Source organism: Bufo bufo, chromosome 1 (genome assembly GCF_905171765.1).
Source record: "Bufo bufo chromosome 1, aBufBuf1.1, whole genome shotgun sequence".
NCBI lineage: Eukaryota > Metazoa > Chordata > Amphibia > Anura > Bufonidae > Bufo > Bufo bufo.
Window position 1 is genome coordinate 589,038,444 of NC_053389.1, and position 23,147 is coordinate 589,061,590.

The window sequence follows — 23,147 nt, forward strand, 5'->3', positions numbered from 1 at the left end:
TCTTTTTCTTGGCTTTCCTCTGATTACTTCATTTTTCTTCTTCACTCCAAAAAACATGACATTGGTCTTGTATGTATGTTGTGCATTAGTGATATTAATATAATGTGGTGGAACCTGCTGGAGACAGCTTCTCCTACAAGTAATTACAATCAATACACTGCGTTGGGGACTATGTCAGCTCTAGGTTAACACCAGATATACATTTGATAATGCATAAGTGAAGAGAGGAAAAAATCTTTGCTGCTTTGCATAGTGAAGTGGTAATTTACTGGACCTTTTCTATAATTTTTTTCCCATAAGTATAATTAAATTTTCAGAAACTGACATGTTTTATAGCATCTGAATTTCCAAAAAGTCCTTTTTTAAGTCACTTAACATCCACGTTAATTTACCATGTGGAAGGGATGTCTACTATGATGAAATGTGTCTACTTTATCTGTCTTTCGGGATTTCTTTGAATATTCATCTGGCAGATTATAACCCAGATTAAACATTTACTCACTAATTAAACTAGATTGAAGAACTCTATTTCCCCAGCAGCTGCCATGCAGATCTTCCAGGGCAGGTGCATGATGAGTCTCTTAGAAGTTTCTTGACAAGTATGTTTTGCTGACCAAATCATAGATTAGTTTTTAAAGTACTGCCAATTACTTAATATAATACAGTACTGCAGAAGTTTTTATATGGGATTCCTAGAGGTTTTACATGTGTAATTAATATAAAGAGAGTGGTATTATAACTATATTTATAGAGAATGTTATTGGCCTGAAACCTACAGCAATAAACTAATTATATGAAAATGTATATGGAGATTACAATATGCTGTGTATCTTAATTGTGTAATGTTTGGTAACCACAGTGTTGTCACATAAGTAGTACTGTAGTACCTTATGTCCTAAGTTAAAGGGGTTCTTCTGAAATTATTTAATATGGTAGTCAGCAACCTGTCATAGAATGTCAACAGAACTGTTTGCTTTCACTTCAGAGCTACCTAGGAGTGAAGGGGAAAGCTCCTTACTACACACTACACTGTGGCACTTGCATGTACCACATACTGGTTTTCCTGTCAGGCTGCTCAGCCATGATGGCACATTGTAGGCAGGATCACATCATTACCATCTATTGTAGAGCAGTGTAGTATTTAGTGAGTCCTTGCCTTCTCACACCCCTAGGTAACTCTGCAAGTGATGGTAACTAGTGATGAGCGAAGCGAGCTTCGGATGCTTGGGTATGATGTACACACCTGGATCTGGATATTTTCTGTCATTCTTCTCCTCAGATCCTCTCAAGGTCTGTAATATTGGATGGAGACCACTGGTTGACAGTCATGTTCAGGTCTTTCCAGAGATATTTGATTGGGTTCAAGTCAGGGCTCTGGCTAGGCCACTCAGGGACATTCACAGAGGTGATACTAAGCCACTCTCATGTTGTCTTTGCTGTGTGCTAAGGTAGTGTCATTGTCTTGTTGAAAGGAAAACCTTCAGCCCAGTCTAAAGTCCAGAGCATTCTGGATGAGGTTTAAATTAAGGCCTCATGCACACGACAGTGTTTTTTCACTGTCAGTGATTTGGCTTCAATGGTCCGTGTCCGATTTTGCTTAAGTTGTGTTTCCTTGTGTCTTCCTTTTTTTTTGTCTGACGGGAAAAAAAAGGAAGGTTAATGAAAAGTGTAATTTCCATTTCATCCACCATGACGGCCCACAATGAGATTGACCCTTGACCTCTGTAGGTGCAGGAACACATAAAGAAAGTTTAAATTCCCCCCACCCCTCCACCTCCTCAGTGCTTTCCTGTCCCTACAGGGGCCAACATGTGGAGAGAGCCCTCCTATCAGGGGGGTAGTAACTTTATTCTTTTACAGGAATCTCCTGCTGTCCTCCCGCGGTATGGGCTAAGGCTGGACAGCATGGAGCAACAAGGACCCTCGTCTCGGCTTATGCTGAGGCCTGCGGTCCTTCCTTACCTCTGGACCTCCTTCCTTCTATCGGGAAGCAGTCTGGGGTGCCGGCTTCACGGGGTGGCTCGCATGCTGCGCTTGGTTTCCTCCTTCACTGCAAAACAGGTGACCGGCCGGAGGAGTAGGTGCGGCACATGGAGCGCATTAGGAGGCTGGCCGTGCGGCGCGCGTACCCTTTAAGAGGGCTGGTGCGGCGCAGGCACACGCCAACAACCCGGGCGCAGCTGGATGACGTCAGACGCCAGGGGAGATTCAAAAGAATCACGGTTCCAGTCAGCCCTCGCCTGCAAGCACCACGATGTCTGAGGCACCTTCTTCACGCCAGGATGGCAGGCTCCGATCCTTCGGCCATCAGTACCGTGAGTCCCCTCCGGGGGGGTTGTTTTTAAAATTTTACATTCTTAAGTTTAGGTGCTAATTGCGGTATATCTGGTTGCTCCCTCACTTCCAGGGCACTAAAGAGTCTAAAACTAAAGTAAGACTCCTAAAATGCAGTGCGTGCTCCAAAAGGCTCCCCGAAAATTACAGAAATCTGGAAAGACGAACAACCAGATATTCTTTCAAAAATGAAATCTTTCATTGTGGACAAGATTAAATCTTCTTTGGCCACTATGTCAGCTCCCGCCAGTAACCTCAACCCTCCCAAGAAACGCAAACTCTCTATTATTTCCTCCTCTGATGCCGAGGACGTGGAAGAAGCCTCCGTCACATCTAGACAGATACCTAACGAGGATCCTCTATCAGAAGGGGTGATTGTGGAGGAAGATAAAAAATATTTCTTCTCCTCCGATGAAATGGAGGAATTACTGAGGGCTGTTAGGTCCACAATGGGAATTGAGGATACCCCTAAGCCCCGTACTGTCCAAGACAAAATGTTCGGGGGTCTTAAATCAAAAACTTCCATTGTTTTTCCTTTAAACAAAAACATACGGGAAATGAACATGGAAGAGTGGTCTGATCCAGAGAAGAGGCTAGGGGTCCCCAAGGAGTTTAGAAATAGACTCTGCTTTGACCCAATGGAATGCAAATTATTTAATGAGACCCCTAAGGTTGACATACAGGTAGCCAAGGTGGTAAAGAGAACCGCTTTACCTTTTGAGGACTCCTCTCACCTGGGTGATCCGATGGATCGAAAAGCAGATGGGCTCCTGAAAAGATCCTGGGAGTCTGCAATGTTCAGAGTTAAAACAAATATAGCAGCAACATCCGTAGCCAGGGCCAAGTATATCTGGCTAGGACAGGGATGGGCAAACTGCGGCTCTCCAGATGTTGTAAAACTACAACTCCCAGTATGCCCAGTCTACCTACAGCTATCAGCCTACAGCAGGGCATGATGGGATTTGTAGTTTTACAACAGCTGGAGAGCCGCAGTTTGCCTATCACTGGGCTAGGAGAACTTGACGAACACTTAAAAAATAAAACTTCTAGAGAAGAGATTAGGGATTCTATCCCACTCCTCCGATTCGCCACAGCATTCTTAGCAGATGCGTCTCCGGAATCCATCTGTTTTTCAGCAAAAGAAGCTGCTTTCTCTAATGCAGCCTGGCGGGCACTATAGATGAAAGCCTGGTCAGGGGACAAAGCATCCAAAGCCAAGCTCTGCTCTATCCCATTTTCAGGGGAATTTGTATTCGGGCCCACTCTAGATAAAATTCTAGAGTGAGCTGCGGATAAGAAAAAGGGTTTTCCGGAGGATAAGGAAACTAAAAAGAAGCCCTTTTGTCAGTTTCAGACTCAACAAAGATCTTACAGGGGTAAAGGAAAAACAGGAAGATGGAGCTACCCTAAAGGGGGAAGAGGGAGAGGCTTCATCCTCAATCCCCAAAACAGACAGTCCAAACAACAATCACGCCAGAGTAGGGGGCAGACTGATGGGGTTTCTATCCTCATGGGAACAAATCACCTCAAATCCCTGGGTTCTAAACGTAATCTCCCAGGGTTACAAGATAGAATTCACATCAGTCCCCCCAAGAAGATTCTGTATCTCGGCCCAGAACAGAACTACCAAAGATATGGCAGGGTGTCCGAGACCTTCTAGATCTAGGTGTAATTCAAAAGGTCCCAGTACCAGAAGAGAGGAGAGGATTCTATTCCAACCTCTTTCTAGTAAAAAAAACCAGACCAGTCTTTTCGAACCATGATAAATCTAAAGCCTTTAAACAAATCCATTCTGTACAGGAAATTCAGGATGGAAACCATCCCATCCACAATTCCTCTCATCCAAAAAGGGGCATTTATGTCGTCGATTGACCTCAAAGACGCATATTACCATATCCCTATTCATCATCTCTCTCAAAAATATTTACGGTTCGCACTAAAGGGGGTGGACGGTTCGATCCACCACTTTCAGTACGTCGCCCTTCCATTCGGCATCTCCTCGGCACCCAGAATTTTCACAAAAATCGTGGTAGAAATGGTGGCTTATCTTCGCCGAGAAGGTATAATGATTATCCCATACCTCGACGATTTCCTGATTCTGGGCAGAACAGAAGAAGAAAACCTCTCGGCAACTCAAAGGTTTTCAGAGACTCTAAAGCTTCTCGGTTGGATTATAAACATGAAAAAATACACACTTACTCCATCCAGAAGAATAAGGCTCCTAGGGGTAGAACTGGACTCAACCTTACTAAAAACCTTTCTTCCTCAGGACAAAACTGCGGTGCTGATAGAGAAAATCAGGATGTTTCAGAGTTCTCACAGATGCTCCATCAGGAAAGCCATGAGCCTACTAGGAAGCCTAACCGCCTGCATACCCTCAGTCCCTTGGTGCCAGAGCCACACGAGGATAATCCAGAGTTGGATTCTAAGAAAAAGGAATGGAAAACAGGTAGACCTAGACAGAAGAATATGGATACCACAGTTTGTGAAAACGGATCTCAACTAGTGGAAGCAAAAAAGAAGACTACTTGGAGGTCGGGAGTGGCAAATCCATCCTGTGGTTCAGGTAATAACGGATGTAAGTCTCGAGGGCTGGGGAGCCAAAATAGGAGACCATCTGTTTCAGGATACTTGGCCAGAAGATATAAAAAGGTCATCCAACTACAGAGAACTGTATGCTGTCTTCGAGGCGATAACAAAAGGAGAAGACCTGTTAAAGGGTCAACACTTAAAGGTACTGTCCGACAACACCACAACGGTGGCATATTTGAGGCACCAAGGAGGGACAAAGTCATGCTTGCTTGGAGGAGTGGCAAAAATAATCTTCTCTTGGGCAGAAAAGAACACCTTATCGCTCTCCGCCGTCCACTTGAAAGGATGCGAAAATACAGTAGCAGACTACCTGAGCAGAGAAAGAATAGATCCAGGAGAATGATCCCTGAACAGGGAAATCTTTCAGAAGATATCCGAAAGATTGGGTCAGCCCGAAATAGACTTATTCGCTTCCAGACGAAACACTCAGGTAGAGCTCTTTTGCTCCCTAAATCTAGAGGACGGACCTTGGGCGATAGACGCCCTGTCAATACACTGGAGATGGAGACTAGCATACGCATTTCCTCCAATACCTCTAATACCTCGAGTCATCCAGAAGTTCCTAGGAGAACCAACCACTCTCATCCTGATAGCCCCCCTATGGCCAAAGAGGAGTTGGTTTTCTACTCTGAAACAGCTGTCATTGGAAGATTCTTGGGAGATCCCCTTTCAGAGAGACATGCTAGTCCAGGGCCCTCTTCTACATCCCGACCCAAAAATATTCAGACTAGCCGTTTGGATCTTGAGAGCGAGACCTTAAGAAGTAGAGGCCTTTCAGATAGAGTGATCCTCACACTCTAGGCCAGTAGAAAAAAAAGTTACATCTTCTATCTACCTAAAAATCTGGAAAAAATACTGCTCTTGGTTAGGGGTGGATCACCCAGACACCTCCTCTCCTCCCATCAATAAAATTCTAGATTTCCTTTAGAATAGCTTGGAATTAGGATTGAGACCTAGTACCCTGAAAGTACAAATATCTCTTAGCACCTTCTACGACTGCAGCCTAGCCAATCACAGATGGGTCAGGAGTTTCATCAGAGCAGCAATCAGATTAAGACCCACTCTAAGATCTAGGGCTCCAACTTGGGACCTAAACCTCGTCCTAGAGGGTTTAACAAAACCTCCCTTTGTACCGCTGTCGGAGATTTCTTTAAAACACCTTTCCCTAAAAAATGCTTTCCTGATAGCAATAACCTCAGCCAGACGTATTGGAGAACTTCAAGCCCTTTCCTGCAAGGAACCATATCTCCAAATCAACGAAGATCACATTCGTCTGACGCTCGATCCAGGGTTCCTCTCTAAGGTGGTATCATCCTTCCACCGGGACCAGGAAATATTCCTACCCTCTATCACCGGGTCTGAAGATACAGGGTCAGGCCATAAAATGCGTCTATTAGATGTTAGAAATACTGTCATTCAATATCTTGAGTCTACCAAAGCATTTAGGACGGATAATAATCTCCTAATACAGTTCTCAGGAAAAAAATAAGGGAAAGAAGCTCTCTAAATGCTCCATAGCTAGATGGATTAGATCCACCATTGAGTGTTGCTATATGATACAGGGCAAACCCAGCCCTGGAGCCGTTAAAGCCCATTCCACCAGAGCCACAGCCTCCTCTTAGGCTGAAAAAGGAGGTGTTTCACTTGACCAGATCTATAGGGCTGCAACCTGGTCAAGTGCAAATACCTTTGTAAGACACTATCGTCTTAGGCCCCTTTCACACGGGCGTTGCGGGAAAATGTGCGGGTGCGTTGCGGGAACACCCACGATTTTTCCGCGCGAGTGCAAAACATTGTAATGCGTCTTGCACTCGCGTGAGAAAAATCGCGCATGTTTGGTACCCAAACCCGAACTTCTAAACAGAAGTTCGGGCTTGGGATCGGTGTTCTGTAAGATTGTATTATTTCCCCTTATAACATAGTTATAAGGGAAAATAATAGCATTCTGAATACAGAATACATAGTAAACTAGCGCTGGAGGGGTTAAAAAATAATAAAAAATAATTTAACTCCCCTTAGTCCACTTGATCGCAGCCCGGCATCTCCTTCTGTCTCCTTTGTTGAATAGGACCTGTGGTGAGCATTAATTACAGGACCTTTGGTGACGTCACTCCGGTCATCACATGGGACGTCACCATGGTAAAAGATCATGTGATGACCGGAGTGACGTCATCAAAGATCCTGTAATTAATGCTCACCACAGGTCCTATTCAACAAAGGAGACAGAAGGAGATGCCGGCATCGCGATCAAGTGGACTAAGGGCCCTTTCACACTTGCATTCTTTTCTTCCGGCATAGAGTTCCGTCGTCGGGGCTCTATGCCGGAAGAATCCTGATCAGGATTATCCCCATGCATTCTGAATGGAGAGAAATCCGTTCAGGATGCATCAGGATGCCTTCAGTTCCGGAAGGGAACGTTTTTTGGCCGGAGAAAATACCACAGCATGCTGCTCTTTTTGCTCCGGCCAAAAATCCTGACCACTTGCCGCAAGGCCGGATCCGGAATTAATGCCCATTGAAAGGCATTAATCCGGATCCGGCCTTAAGCTAAACGTCATTTCGGCGCATTGCCGGATCCGACGTTTAGCTTTTTCTGAATGGTTACCATGGCTGCCAAGACGCTAAAGTCCTGGCAGCCATGGTAAAGTGTAGTGGGGAGCGGGGGAGCAGTATACTTACCGTCCGTGCGGCTCCCCAGGCGCTCCAGAGTGACGTCAGGGCGCCCCACGCTCATGGATGACGTGATCGCATGGACACGTCATCCATGCGCATGGGGCGCTCTGACGTCATTCTGGAGCGCCCCGGGAGCCGCACGGACTGTAAGTATACTGCTCCCCCACTCCCCACTACTACTATGGCAACCAGGACTTTAATAGCATCCTGGCTGCCATAGTAACACTGAACGCATTTTGAAGACGGATCCGTCTTCAAATGCTTTCAGTTCACTTGCGTTTTTCCGGATCCGGCGTGTAATTCCGGGGTGTAATTCCGCAACTGTGAAAGAGCCCTTAGGTGAGTTAAATTTAATTAAATTTTTTTTAACCCCTCCAGCGCTGTTTTACTATGCATTCTGTATTCAGAATTCCATTATTTTCCCTTATAACCATGTTATGGGAAAATAATAATGATCGGGTCTCCATCCCGATCGTCTCCTAGCAACCGTGCGTGAAAATCGCACCGCATCCGCACTTGCTTGCGGATGCTTGCGATTTTCACGCAACCCCATTCACTTCTATGGGGCCTGCGTTAAGTGAAAAACGCAGAATATAGATCATGCTGCGATTTTCACGCAACGCACAAGTGATGCGTGAAAATCACCGCTCATGTGAACAGCCCCATAGAAATGAATGGGTCGGTATTCAATGCGGGTGCAATGCGTTCACCTCACGCATCGCATCCGCGCGGAATACTCGCCCGTGTGAAAGGGGCCTTAGTCTGTCGGACTCGAATGAAGCTCTTTTTGGCCGGAAGGTTTTACAGGCGATATCCCCACCCACTTAGTCATTTGTTACATCTCATTGTGGGCCGTCATGGTGGATGAAATGGAAAAACCGCAATTAGACTTACCGGTAATTCCGTTTCCTTGAATCAACCATGACGGCCCGTACTATTCCCATTCCCCCCAAAAATATATCTTAAAAATATAAAAAAATAATAAAAAAGAAAGAAAAAAGAGGTGTGTGTGTGTGTGTATATAATATTACACGGGAAGAGATATAGGTGATAACATATTAAGGGGTATGAATCAATATCCTTTTAATTTCGGGTAATTTGTAAAGCACTGAGGAGGTGGAGGGGTGGGGGGAATTTAAACTCTCTTCATGTGTTCCTGCCCCTACAGAGGTCAAGGGTCAATCTCATTGTGGGCCGTCATGGTGGATTCAAGGAAACTGAATTACCAGTAAGTCTAATTGCGTTTTTTTATTGCACCAAGGTTTTGTAGAAAATAACGGACGCGGACACGGATGACATACCAGTTGTGCATCCGTTTTTTTTTTACGGACCCATTGACTTGAATGGGTCCGTCCTCCGTTTTCCACTGACAAGAATAGGACAGGTTATATTTTTTTGACGGACTGGAATCACGGACGCGGAGAAAGACGGAGGACTATCAGTTTTTTTTCCACAGCTCCATAGAAATGAAAGGGACCTCCGCTAAACTGTGAAAAATGACGGAACGGACGCGGATGCACAACAACGGTCGTGTGCATAAGGCCTAAGAATATCGCTGTAATTTCCTTTATTAAGCTTTCTGTCAACCCTGACCAGTCTTCCTGTCCCAGTCGCTGAAAAACACCCCCTCAGCATGATGCAGCCACGATCATGCTTTACTGTAGTGATGTTATTGGGAAGGTGAGAAACAGAGCCTGACATGACACTCATGACATCTCACAGTCTGAGAGTGCTTTTTTTTTTCCGAACTCCAAGTGTCTATCATTTAAGAATTATGGAGGTCATTATGTTCTGTCTCTAAGCTCTACAGCCAGTTCTTTCTCCTTAGGCCGAATGCACGCGGCCGCGTTCCGCGGTATGCCGGGCTGGATTCCTGTTCAGAGCAGGAGCGCACGGCGTCATTGGTTGCTATGACGCCGTGTGCTTCATGTCGCCGCTGCACTACAGTATTACACTATACGAGTGTATTACTGTAGTGCAGCGGCGGCATGAAGCACACGGCGTCATAGCAACTAATGACGCCGTGCGCTCCTGCTCTGAGCAGGAATCCAGCCCGGCATACCACGGACTGCTCTCGGCCGCGGATCACGGCCGTGTGCATTCGGCCTTATGGAGATAGGGGTATGTCTTTCCTAATCATGTCCAGTCAACTGAATTAACCTTTTAGAAACATCTCAAACATGATCAAGAGAAATTAGAGGCTCCCAGAGCTAAATTGCATGTGTCATACCATGGAATATGAATACTTATGACCATGTGAAATTTTAGTTATTACTTTTAATAAATTTGTAAAGATGTCTAAACTTCTGTTTTCACTTTCTTATTATGCTAAATGTTATGGGAAAACCTGATTAATATTATTTTTCTTATTTTTGCACAAGGCCGCAACATAGAATATGAAAAAAGTGAAAGGACCTAAAACTTTATCAATGCATGTATATTTAGCATTGGCAGAATACACCTCAAGCTTGGATAACATGCAGGGGCAGATCTAGGATTGTAACACTGAGATTGGAAGGAGTGGAAAAATAAAATTTTTCTTTAAGTGCGATAAAATAATAATTATTGATCAGTTACTCACCACTTAATCCCGTACTGTTAACAGTGCTGTAGCTCTGGTCCTCACCTCCCTTCTGTATTTATAGGCTGTGGTGGCGATGTAGCTGTATACAACATGACTGATGCAGCCAATCACTGCCAGTGGTCATACGCTGTATACAGCTCTCATGCCATATCTGTTTTACTAAATACTTCTCTAAAACCATAATAAACAGGTGCCATGATACACAGTAGAGCCATCACTACATGCATAATATGCAGTATGTAGAGTAACATTTGTAATATGAAGGTCTCATAATTACAAACCCAAAACAAAGAAGGAACAGTACGACATGTATAATATATGTACAGTAATGTGTAAAATACATCAGGCATCACTACATTATAATATATTTACAGTAACATTGTATATGTAATACACTGCTGAAAAATGAAAAAATAAAATCACCTGAAAAAATGTATGTGATCGAGCAGAGATTGAAGGAGTAGCAGCTAATGGTGGAGTCAAACAAGGTGGGGTGCCTTTTATTTTTGGTTCTGCAGCAAGGGTATATGTTAAGGCGAACTCAGATGCTGCCATCATTAGTACAAAGACAGAACCTGCTTTCATTATTAAACACTATTGTTTGCCACTTGAGAGTCCACAGTCTCGCTGGAGAGAACCTGCTGCCATCATGCATTGTGTGGAGACACACAGGACCAACATCAGGTGTCATGGTGTGTATGTGCCGTCAGCTACCATGGCAATTCCTATTTGGTATTCGTGGAAAGAACATTAACCAGCCTTCAGTATGCCCAGAACATTTTGGGTACAGTCCACTTGCCTTTTTTGACTCAGGCGACATGGTGTTCCAACCAGTGGCGTGCCTAGGGTCGGGGCGGGTCCTTTCTCTGGCACCCCTTTTTTTTTAATTGTACCCTCTTACAGTAGTATTGCCCTCATTGTACAACCTTCACAGTAGTTTTGTCCAGATATGTGCCCTCTCATGGTAGGTATGCCCATATTGTGCCCCTTCAAAGTATTTATGCATTCACTGTACAACGTTCACAGTAGTTATGCCCACATTGTGCTCACCTCACAGTAGTAATGCCTTATTTGTGCCCCCTTCACAGTTGTAATGCCCTCTTTATGCCTCCCTCACAGTAGTTATGCCCTCTCTGGTCCCATTTCAAAGTATTAATGGTTTATCTGTGCCCCCTTCACAGTTGTAATGCCCTCTCTGTGCCCCTTCAGAGTAGTTATGCCCTAATTGTGCCCCCATAACAGTAATAATACCCTCTGTGCCCCTTCATAGTAATAATGCCCACTCAGTGCCCAATAAGTTATGCCTACCCACTTTACAAGAGTAATGCTCTCTGTGCCCCCTTAACGGTAGTAATGCCATCTGTGCCCCCTTCATAGTACTAATGCCCATTGTGCCCCCTTCATAGTAATAATACCCATTGTGCCTCCTTCACAGTAGTAATGCGCATTGTGCCCATTTCAAAGTTATAATGCCCATTGTGCCCCCTCTATAGTAGTAATGCCTATTGTGCCCCCTCTATAGTAGTAATGCCCATTGTGCCTCCTTCACAGTAGTAATGCGCATTGTGCCCATTTCATAGTTATAATGCCCATTGTATCCCATTTATAGTAGTAATGCCCATTGTGCCCCCTCCATAGTAGTAATGCCCATTGTGCCCCCTAATACTAGTAATGCCTTTTGTAGTAGTAATGCCCTCTGTGCCCCCTTTGTAATAATTTTGCCCTCTGTGCCCCCACCACGGTAGAAATGCCCTCTGTGCCCCCACCATGGTAGAAATGCCCACTGTGCCCCCTCTGTTAAATAAAAAAAAAAACTGTGCCTACTCACCTTGTCCCGTTCCTGAAGCTCACAGTCCTCTCTCCCCTGCAGATACCGATTGCTCTGCAGCACTGTGTGGGCAGAGCTTATGCAGATTACAGGGCTGCAGGCTTCTTCCACACAGGTCGGCAGCGCAATCTGTGCCTGCAGGCTGAATGGTGGAGCAGGGAGAATTTTTCCTGCTTCACCATTCAGTGCAGGAGAGACACAGTGCAGGGAGCTGAGTGACAGGACCGCAGCTCCCTGTGCTCCAGCAATGAGCGCTTTCATCTGTATTGATGGAAGCGCTCATTGCTTCTAGGCTCTGACACCCCCTGAGAGCAGCACCCGTAGCGGACCGCCCCCCCCCCCAGCACGCCACTGGTTCCAACAAGATAATGCCTATACACCTGCTGGTTGAATTACACAACATGCTCTTCAGGGTACCCAGCAGCTCCCTGACCAGCTTGGTCCTTTTCCCAGCGAGATTTTCTGGGAGTGGGCAGGATCTTCCATGTCCAGCAGCCAGCAACCACACTGGCGGAGGTAAGGGTCTAAGCTGAAAGGGCTCGTTATTACATACCACAGGAGGATATCCAGCATCTGTATGACCGTTACCATGACAGAGTGACGGCCTGTATCACAGAAAGGGGAAATGCCACTGAATATAAGTGTGACCCTACCCCAACATATACGGTGCTGCAGAACCACCTTGGTTGTATGATCATTGACCAAGCACCATTAGCAGTTTATACATGGTCAGTCTTAGCTGATTTATATTAAGTTTTTCAAATGTTCTTTTTCCATTTTCCAATAGTATATAAAGATCTTACTGAATGTTTTTCTTCTTGCTTGTGGTCCCCATGATGGAAGTGCTTCAGGGTTGTTTATGCGCTACTGCCCCAGCACTGAGTCTGTATCCCATTCTAGAATTAGACAGATACTGGTCTTCGCACTACCAATGCACCTGTATCCCAGTCTAGAATGTGGCCGATGCTGGTCTCCACCTCAGCACACATCCTAGCCTGCAGGTCTACCAGCACCTGTGTCCTGTGTCTCACGTATTGGAGCTGCTCATTGTGGCTCGAGTTATGCTATTGATCCCCTGAGTGCAAAGAAGTAATATTACTCTTATGCTTCTTCTTAAATCTTCATGGTAGTGGTGAATAAATCACATTTATTATAGCATTCTGCTTAAGTTTCCCTTTACTTACAATTATTTTCTTCTGTTACATAGGTGGCCATGACAATTTAATTGGCGGCGGATCAAGGTTTGTCTGCAAACCCGGAGCCAGAAACATTACCATCATATTCCACCCTTTGCTCAAGTAAGTTTGCACGAAATGTGATTATTACATAGTATTTCTTTTTTTTTTTTTTGCTCAAGAAAAAGGCTTTGGCCTTGATTTTTCAAGACTGGCATGTGCTATGCTGGTCTTTAATTTAATTTAATTTAATTTAATTTATTTATGTTGAGGTTCCCTGCCTTCACCATGCTCACTTTTCAGAAACCTGGTGAGGGCAGTTATGACTAAAAAAGCTACAGTGACATTTAAAAAATTGTAAAGCCAGCTTTTGGACTTTTTAACTCTAGAAAACTGGTGTGGGGGGAATGATTAATACCCCCTATATGTATATTACAGTTCACTGGAACTACTCAGTGGAGATCCAATTTACCTGTGAGTGATGTCATGAAAAAAATGATCAGTTTTATGGGATCACACGGTGGGACTCATTTATGAAATATATCGTAAAAGAATCCCATTGTGTGATGATCTTTGGCTCTATATAGATATATATGTAAATATATTTCCTAATAGGGCATAAGGCCAGGGGCTGTCGTTCTAAAACAATCCCGTTTGAGAAGAATAACTTTCAAACTCTGTTGGTCATCAGCAGAATTACAGAGAAATAAATGGAAGGATTTAAAAAATTGAATTAATTATGTATTTGCAACTATCATGATGGTGACCCATTTATCCCACTATGTACTGTACTGTGAGTTTCTTACATTGATCGGAACAACACATTTTCAGTGGACAATTTATCTGAAGCATGCTGCTGGTGCTTTTGAGGCTTTTGAGGTCAACACAGAGAGGGATAGAGAGACCAAAAGAGAGAGAGAAATGATTAAGCTTCTATTTTGATCTGATAGAGTTGGAGCCCGGTCAGAGGTTGAGCTGAAAAGGTGAAATTAAATTTAATCTCTCCTGATTTTGAACAGTGTGACTGTCACCAACTCGTAGTGAGTAGTTGAGAGCTGCTGACAGTAGGTCAGTCATTACAAAGTTTTGCCAAAGTTCTTGATGATTTTTCTTGGGTAAACATTGATGAGCTCCTAAAATTTTCAGATTCGATTTATTACACAAAACACAAACAATCTGTTTTAAGTATTGTCTCTATCAGTGTGTAACATGCAGGTGTCCACTGCTTTTACAGAAGTAGAATTATTACCTTTGTCTGTGTCTTGTATAAAAGGAAGGTTTTTGAAGCTAGGTTCCTGCTTCAGTCCCAGTGGTCATGTGATTACTGGTGGCTGGGTGTCTGCATGAGTTGTTTGCTTTTAGCTGACCCAAATCAGCACTGCAGCAAGGCATTACAGCATTATAATGTCTCTGGGTGCAAGACTGTTACGTTCGCGTGTCGGACACAAAACCACTACAAACATTTTTCGGACACGAAAAAAAACAGATTTGGCTCCCATTGACTTTCAATGGTTTTAGTCCCGGATGCAATATGTTCATTTTCGATATAATAGAACTGCATCTGTTCTAAACGGATGCAGCCAGTTGTATTATTCAAACGGATGCGTGACCACAAAAACGCATGTGTGAAAGTAGCCTCAATTTGGTGGGGGCAGGAATAAATAATAAAAGCATGCCCTGTAGCTACTAGCCCCACCTGTGGTGACCATAACACATACATCCGCTGTATCAAAATGAGCATTTTGGAAAAGGGGCATAAGCTAAATGTAAACCTTGCATTAATGGTCTATCCCAGGGATCAGCAACCTCCGGCGCTCCAGCCGTTCGGAAACTACAACTCCTAGACACTCCTTTTTTCAGTACTGGCACAATAAGGAGCAAGTGTCCATGCTGGGAGTTGCAGCTTGAGTGCCGATTGAGGTTGCTGATCCTTGGTCTATCCTAAGAATAAGCCATTACTGTTAAAGAATCAGCAAGTGTCTTAAAGGCTTTAGGGCAATTTTTTTTATGATTGCATTTTACTTATTTTGGCCTAAAAATCATTTTTTAAATTGGTCTTTATTAAAAATCTTCAGCCATTTTTTAAGATACAAAAATGGCTGAAAGTATGACTTCTCAGTCCTGTCAGCTGACAGCTCATGTGAAGCCTTATCACTGATCTCCTGACCTCATTTAAAGGGGTTGTCTGTTATATAAAAAAAAATAAAGCACTGTAAATCTGATGGTCTGCAATATATACATAAGCTAAGCAACATTTAGGCAAACAAACAACATATATTTACAAATTACCCTAGTTCTGTTCTGGCTCTTTGTTGACATGCAGTTGCTCAGCTGTGGGGGCGTGCAACAACACTCTCTGAGGTTTTCCTTGTGAATATTTGTGGTTGTCAACAAATTTCAAAGGGAGAGAATAAGATTGCTTCCCTGTCTGAAGTCTGACTGCAGGGATACTAATATTGTAATGTTGTGTGGGACTACAAGTCCTAGCTGTACAGTACAAGGACATTGCTGATACTCACAGGATCTTCCCCTAACTGTTCTTGTATAATGCTTTGCAGACCCTACCATCACAGCCAGCAAAAGAGTTCAGAGGAGAAAACTCCTCCGGTCTTTGTCAGCCATGTCTTTGCACAGTGAGGAATGAGGGACGATCCTATGCACAGCATTATTCTCTTCAGTGCCTGGAGAAGAGTAAACCCTGTAGCTGCTCAGTTCGTGAGGCAGAACCTCCAGCCCTGAGTCTGTGCTGCTCATGGTAAAAGGGGTTAAACTTTGCTGAAGAATCCAGTGGGAGGAGAGACACAGGGCAGACGGCTTAGCCAGCAGATCGGGCAGTGCCAGCGGCCGTGGCTTATCACCCAACCAGCACAGCCTACAATAAATTTCTGTGCACAGAAGCAGACCTGCTCCCTTAGGATTGTGCACGGAATGCGATGAGAGCAGGGAAATAAGCTGACATCACAAGTCATGTGATGGTCAGTTAACTAGGTGAACAGGGCCACTGTAGAAGAAGTAAGTGAATTGAAAATCCATTACATTTCCTTAGTTAGAAACATTCAAACAATAAAAAATAACTTGGACAACCCCTTTAAAGAAGACCTTTCACCAGAATAAAGTATGTAAACTGACTATACAGATGTGTAGAGCGGCGCCCACGGATCCCCCTGCACTTACTGTTATCCCCGGGCGCCTCTCCGGTTATAGCCTCCGGTATGTTCATAGTTAGGCTCCACCCAGGGGAACCTGACGCCGTCTCCTTCTCCTATGCTGTAGCGCTGGCCAATCGCAGCGCTCAGCTCATAGCCCGGCAGGTTCCCCTGGGTGGAGCCTAACAATGAACATACCGGAGGCTATAACCGGAGAACGGAGCGGCGCCCGGGGATAACAGTAAGTGCAGGGGGATCCCTGGGCGCCGCTCTACACGTCTGTATAGTCAGTTTAGATACTTTATTCTGGTGAAAGGTCCTCTTTAAGCCATATTCTTATCAGTTTGATAAGAGTTTAGCTATAATGAGTGTTTGAGGTCACAAGATCAGAGATAAGGCTTTACATGAGCTGACTGTAAATGACACTCTGCAAACACCGTATTTTTCAGACTTCAAGACTCACCGGACTATAAGATGCACCCAAGATTTAGAGGAGGAAAATAAGAAAAAAAAATAATTCCATCAGCCCTCAGATCAGACCCCCAAGTTCCATTGGACCTCAGATCAGACACCCAAGCTGCATTAGCCTCAGATTAGAACCGCCCCAACCTCCATCAGCCTCTGATCAGAACCACACCCCAGCCTCCATCAGCTTCTGATCGGACCCCCACCAGACCTCTGATCGGACCCCCACCAGACCTTTAATCGGACCCCCACCAGTCGTCAGACTTTAAAACAAAACAAAAAACTTACTGTGCTTGCTCCAGACGACGCTGCCACCCTGTGGATCCTGCACTCGCTGCTTTCTGCTCTCCTTCCTCCCCAAACTGCAATGTGACCTGGCGTCACATAGCGTCAGGTCATAGTGAGTGCCTACATGTTCTTTGTCTTGACACTGTACGTAGTCAGGACACAATGCAGAGTTGGGGGCCGGAAGAAGACCAGGGAGGGTGAGTACTGTTGGCGCAGTGCTTCCCTCACCGTGCCCTGCCCCTCCTGCTTGCTAATGACAGCTTTCATAATGGAAGTAGTAATTCGTATTCGGACAGTAAGACACACTGACATTTTTGTGTGTTATAGTCCGAAAAATTATATCTTTAACCCATGTATCTCAAAAATGGCTGAACATTTTTAATAAAGACCAATTGAAAAAAATATTTTTAGCCCAAACTAAGTAAAATGCAATCATTCAAAATTGCCCTAAGGTTATCCATAGCCTTTTTTGAAGCTATGCCTTTTTCTCTATGTTGCAGTGAAAAGGTGATGACTTGCTCTTTTGGTTTTTCTTATACCTATAACTTGCTGGAAATACTATGCCGAATATAGACTTAGTGACCATTTTTGCAGACTTTGTTTTCCTGCAATGAACTCCAGTCCCTTTTGGTACTAATGGACCGTTCTCGAAATCACTGCAGTCATTGTTTGATAGTGTCTCCTGGATACTATACTTTTGTAGTACAAATATCCGCTTACTTTGCTAGTGGTTTTGCCTTGCAGTAAAACATTCGGGTAATATGGGTGTGAAGTACAGGTCTGTTATGCATTGATACTATTCATGACCCAGAAGCACTTGGCTCTGGAGGCCAGTAATGATCAAACATATGTTTTACAGAGCGTTCCGTTACAGATGTCTGCAGGACTGCGCCAGGGGAGTGCTGTGTGCTGGGCACTGGTTAAGAATGGCAGTTAGGCTAACAGGCTCTGAATAAACGTAGTTTAGCATTGGGAAGATGTCTGTACAAATATAAGCCACATCTTATTACAATCAATTAATAATTAACAGTAAGGAAATGTAGCCTGGAAGAATGAGTCAGTCCCTTGTAATCTAAAGTGATTCTATTCGTATTGGAGGGGATAGGGATATGACAAAGGAAGGAGCACATTGTAATGTGTGCACTTTAAAGACATCCTAAAGTGTTTTGGCATTGAAGAGACAGAAAATATATTCTTGATGGACGGGTTTCTTGGAAACTGAACTGTACAGTGGTGCACATTATTAAAGACCCAAGGCACTCTGTGTGAAGCTGTACGGTGCCTCTAGGAGGCCTCATATTTTATCCTAGAAGCGATGCTATAATGCAGTGTTCCCATAAGATCCATGTAAACCCAAAGATATATTCTAAGGCCATAAATTTTGTTTGCAGCTGTATTCGAGATCCACGTTACAATAGTGTCTGTCTATTAAATACCCCTCTCTGAGATTATTGATGAATCTAGATACTGTACAGGCATATTCTGTAATGATAAGCTATACGTGATGCTGAGAGATCAGTTTTTTTATGAGCACCAGACTAAACAGAATTGCTTGAGACCGAATGTTGATTAATGGCTGCTAAATCAGTATACCACAGTGGTGTGGTATGTGAAGAATTAGGGTTGTTGGGATACCAAAATTGCCGAATCGTGCAGTATTTTATTTTAAATTTTTTGTGTTCCGGCGTTTACCACATAGGAGATTTTTTAAAATATTTTAATAGTTTGGACTTTTTGGACGTGGCAATACGTGATATGTTTATTTATTGTTTATATATTTTATATGTAAAATTGGGAAAGGGCGTGATTTATACTTATTTTTGTGTTTAAAAATGTTTTATTTATTTTTTACTTTTTATTTAATAACTTTTAGCCCTCTTAGGGGCTAGAACCTAGGATATTTTCATTCCTTGTCCTATTCACCCTAATAGAGCTCTATTAGGGTGAATAGGACTTCTCACTCTCCCTGCTGCCCTGTGCACAGTGTACACAGCAGCAGGGAGTTTACTATGTCAGCCAGGGCTTCAGTAGCGTCCTGGCTTCCATGGTAACCGATCGGCCCCAGGATTACACTGCTGGGGCTCCGATCAGAAACTGCCACCAATGAGGAGGGGAGGGGACCCTGTGGACACTGCCACCAATGATTTTAATACTGGGGGGGGCGCACTGTGCCACCAATGTTTTTTTCATACTGGGGAGGGGGGGTGCACTGCGCCACCAATTATTTTAATACTCGGGTGGGGGGGGGGGGGGTGGTCACGGGCGCACTGCTCCACCAATGATAATTAGCCTTTAATACAGGAGGCGGGTGTCGGCAGCAGATCAGCGGCAGTTAACACCTCAGGTGCCGCACCTGAGGGGTTAACTGCCGCTGATCGCAGCTCCCTGTCAGAGTTAGGGTGCCGGCTACGTGATTCTGCTGCTGGCACCTGCCTCCTGTATTAAAGGTTAACTATCATTGGTGGCGCAGTGCGCCTGCCCCTCCTCCATCCCTCTCTCTTCTCACCTGTGCTGCTGAGGAGCGCGCTCCATGTTCTCTAATGCTAAGCTGCGCAGTAGGGCAGCCTAGTGTCGATAAATGTCAAATCCCGGTATCGTATCCACACCGGGACAAAAGTATCGATTCGATACCCGCAACAACCCTATTAAGAATAGTACCAGGTGACATTTGCTGGTCATATTTAGATTAGTACTCCATTGTGGCACCAGAAGCATTTCAACGACTGACAAATGACCTGTGGATGTGGACCCACTGTGTCTCTTAATCAGGCAAAACCATAGGCAGGGACAAGTCGGGGACAGGCAGAGTATGTGCAATCTGATACACAGGCTGGCAGCTCAGGGCCAGTATGGAGGTAAAGAAGAAAACAAGATAGGTAGCAAAGGTTAAAAATCCAGGAAACAGGAAGAAATTGGTATAGGGACAAACAAGGAGACGTAAGCAGCACACCTTTTCAGGAACTATTCAACTGGAAACTATTGCTCAAGCGCCTTCCCAAAGGGAAAAGTGCCTTAAAGGGGTGATCTCATGAGTAATGTAAAAAATTCTAATCAGATTACATATAGTACATGACCAGTCTCTTTCTATCAAACTTACAACCAGCCTTCTACCTCACGTGGCCAGGTCACCGAGTTCTCACATTGCAGGTTTATTACAGCCATTCGCTCTGTGTTTGGTATTCTTTGATATTTTTATCTAGTCTATGGTATTATATTTTTTCTGACTTGGGGGCTGGTGTGTGGATGGGTGCCTCTCATGGCAACCCGCCTATACCCATCAATTTGTTTTAAATAGTTTTTATGCTCTTTTGTACATGGTTTCGATTCAATAATTGCCACACAACTTTCTCTTGTTCTCTGTTTTTGAACTGTCAGGAGTTCACCGATGAGGGCTACAGATCCAGCCATCAGAGCAGCTTCGTAACAGATTCAGTCTAATGCAAAAAGCAATAGTCTGCGGATGTACTGAAAGTGAAGTTTTTAGAAAAAAAAAAAACTGTTGAACAATAATTTTTAGGCCAAAATGAGTAAAATACAATCATATAGAATTGCCCTCAAATTATATGTCGTCTTATGTTATGCAGAGGGTGCTATCTAAGTCGCTTTCCTGGTATTCACCCATTAACCCTTATGCAGGGATCTGGACTTTACTGCAGGGGAACCACCAGGCCAATCTGAGTATTTTCCGTTTAAGTGACTGCTGACCAGGAGTGTTGTTAGGGTCTCAAAAGATCCGGGGCCCAAGCCCCAATGCATATGGCCCAATTGTCTTAAGTCGACCAACCACCCCCTCCCCCGAAAACACTAGCACTGAAGACACTTGCTATACAGCAGCACATACCTCTCACATCCAGTGCCTCCCAGGTGACGTCTCCTCTGATGTAGATCTTTTCTGTCATCATCTCCTCCTTTCGGTCCGGACATCTTCTCTCAACCAAAATAGCAAAGAGAAAGAGCTTGGTGTACAGTCACAAATAAGCAGCGGAACCCTTATCCAGGAGTAGGTTCAGTCTCCTTAAAACAGTCAAATCCACAAGCAATTTCAGGGACCGCGCTGATATCAGCAGTTTAAGACACAGTGCAGACTCGACACTCGATCCAACAGATGGCAGCCCCTGACGAAGCCTAAGGCGAAACCCGGGTCGGGAGCGTTTTTATGAAATGCTTTTTACTCCTTGAATTTTGTAAGTACAATAAATTGTATACTTACTTTACCACTTGGGTATTACGCCATGTGCTTCTTTTCTTTGTAAAGGTATTGGTGCTGTATATTGAAAGTTTCAGTTGGTGGCAAGACGCTGCAGGAGAGGTCCATAGGAGTGGAATGTGAACAACCATCTGTTGGATCGAGTGTCGAGTCTGCACTGTGTCTTAAACTGCTGATATCAGCGCGGTCCCTGAAATTGCTTGTGGATTTAACTTCTCTCAACCATCCCGTCTCTGCAGAGTGTAACACACAGACATCTTAGCTTCCTCCCTCACTTTTCTGTACTCCCAAATACTATCCCGAAGAAAAATTAGTGCCATACAGATAATCTTCCCCATAGTAATAGTGCTCCTCATAGTCCCACCAATAGTAATTTCCTTCTAGAATACCCTCATTAGTAATACTGCCCCCTACAGTGCCCCCAACAGTGATAGTGCTTCCCAAGAGTGCGCCCATTAGTAGAAGAGCCCTCCAATATTAATAATGCCCTTACCGAGCCTCCAGTAGAAATAAGGCCCCCTATTGTTCCCCCAGTGGTAATACAGCTCTCTGCAGACCCCTCAGTAGTAATAAGGCCCCTATAGTGCTCTTAGTAGAAATAATGCAGATCTAGAACTCCCTCCTACAGAGCCCCAAGTAGTAATAACGCCTAATGTCTCCTCGATTTAAAATGCCCCCACAGTGCCCCCAGTATTTATAATGCCCCCTACTGTTATAATGGTCACCCTGAAGTGCCCCAGTATTTATATCGCTCTCTACTGTTATAATACCCCTACATTGCCCCCAGTATTTATATTGTTCTCTACTGTTATAATGCTCGCCCTGAAGTGCCTTCCAGTATTTATATTCCTCAGTTTAGTGTCCTCAGAAATTATAATTCCTCAGCCCCTCCACCATACAGTCACATGTAAATAACATTATTTCCCTCCCTCCGCCATAGAGTCCCATGTAAATACCATCAAACCATCTCTCCAGCCCCCTCCAATATACAGTCCCATGTAAATACCATCCCTCTCTATCTACAGCCCCCTCTAAAATACAGTCCCATGTAAATAACATCACCCCCACCCCAGCCACCGTCAACATACAGTCCCATCACCCCCTTAATATTCTGTCCCATGTTAATAACATCAGTCCACCAAACACCTTCAACATACAGTCCCATGTAAATAAAATCACCCTGTCCCCTGCCACCTCCAACATGCAGTCCCATGTAAATAACATTACCCCTCAACTTTCAGTCCCATGTAAATAACATCACTCCACCCCACTTTCCCATGTAAATAACTTCCCTCCCTTCAGCCCTTACATACAGTCTGTCATGGTCTCACCTGCTTGCTGCTCTCCTTCGTTTGACATGTGCTGGCGGCCATCTTGGTTTCTGGGTTTCTTGTAGCCTTCCACCCTGCGGCTCCTCCTTCCCCTGGGAGGAGCTGGATGCCTAGCTCATATATATAGGAGGTCTGTGGCTTCAGTTCCTTGCTTGGTCCTCTTGTGTTCACATGCTTCTAAGACTGCTGCTGCTTCTGGTTCCTGATCCTGGCTTCGTCTGACTACCCTGCTGGTTCCTGATCCTGGCTTCGTCTGACTACCCTGCTGGTTCCTGATCCTGGCTTCGTCTGACTACCCTGCTGGTTCCTGATCCTGGCTTCGTCTGACTACCCTTCTGGTTCCTGACCTCTGGCTTCGCAAAGACTCTGCTCGGTTTCACCATCCGTTTGGACTTTTGCTTTACAGCTTTATTTTCAATAAAGCCTTCTTATTTTCACTTATCTCTTGTTGTACGTCTGGTTCATGGTTCCGTGACATTAGGACCAAGCCATGAATTCTGACGGTACAGGGCCATCCTCGCTAC

At 44.4% G+C, this 23,147-nt stretch overlaps 1 protein-coding gene across 1 annotated transcript in view; it reads left to right on the forward strand.

The window, feature by feature from the left end:
- The window catches only part of EXOC4 (exocyst complex component 4), a 533,336-nt gene that overhangs the window by 197,410 nt on the left and 312,779 nt on the right, over positions 1-23,147 (forward strand). The window contains exon 10 of the mRNA XM_040413403.1: positions 13,219-13,309. Coding sequence (XP_040269337.1) covers positions 13,219-13,309 — 91 coding nt within the window. The remainder of the gene's footprint in view (positions 1-13,218; positions 13,310-23,147) is intronic.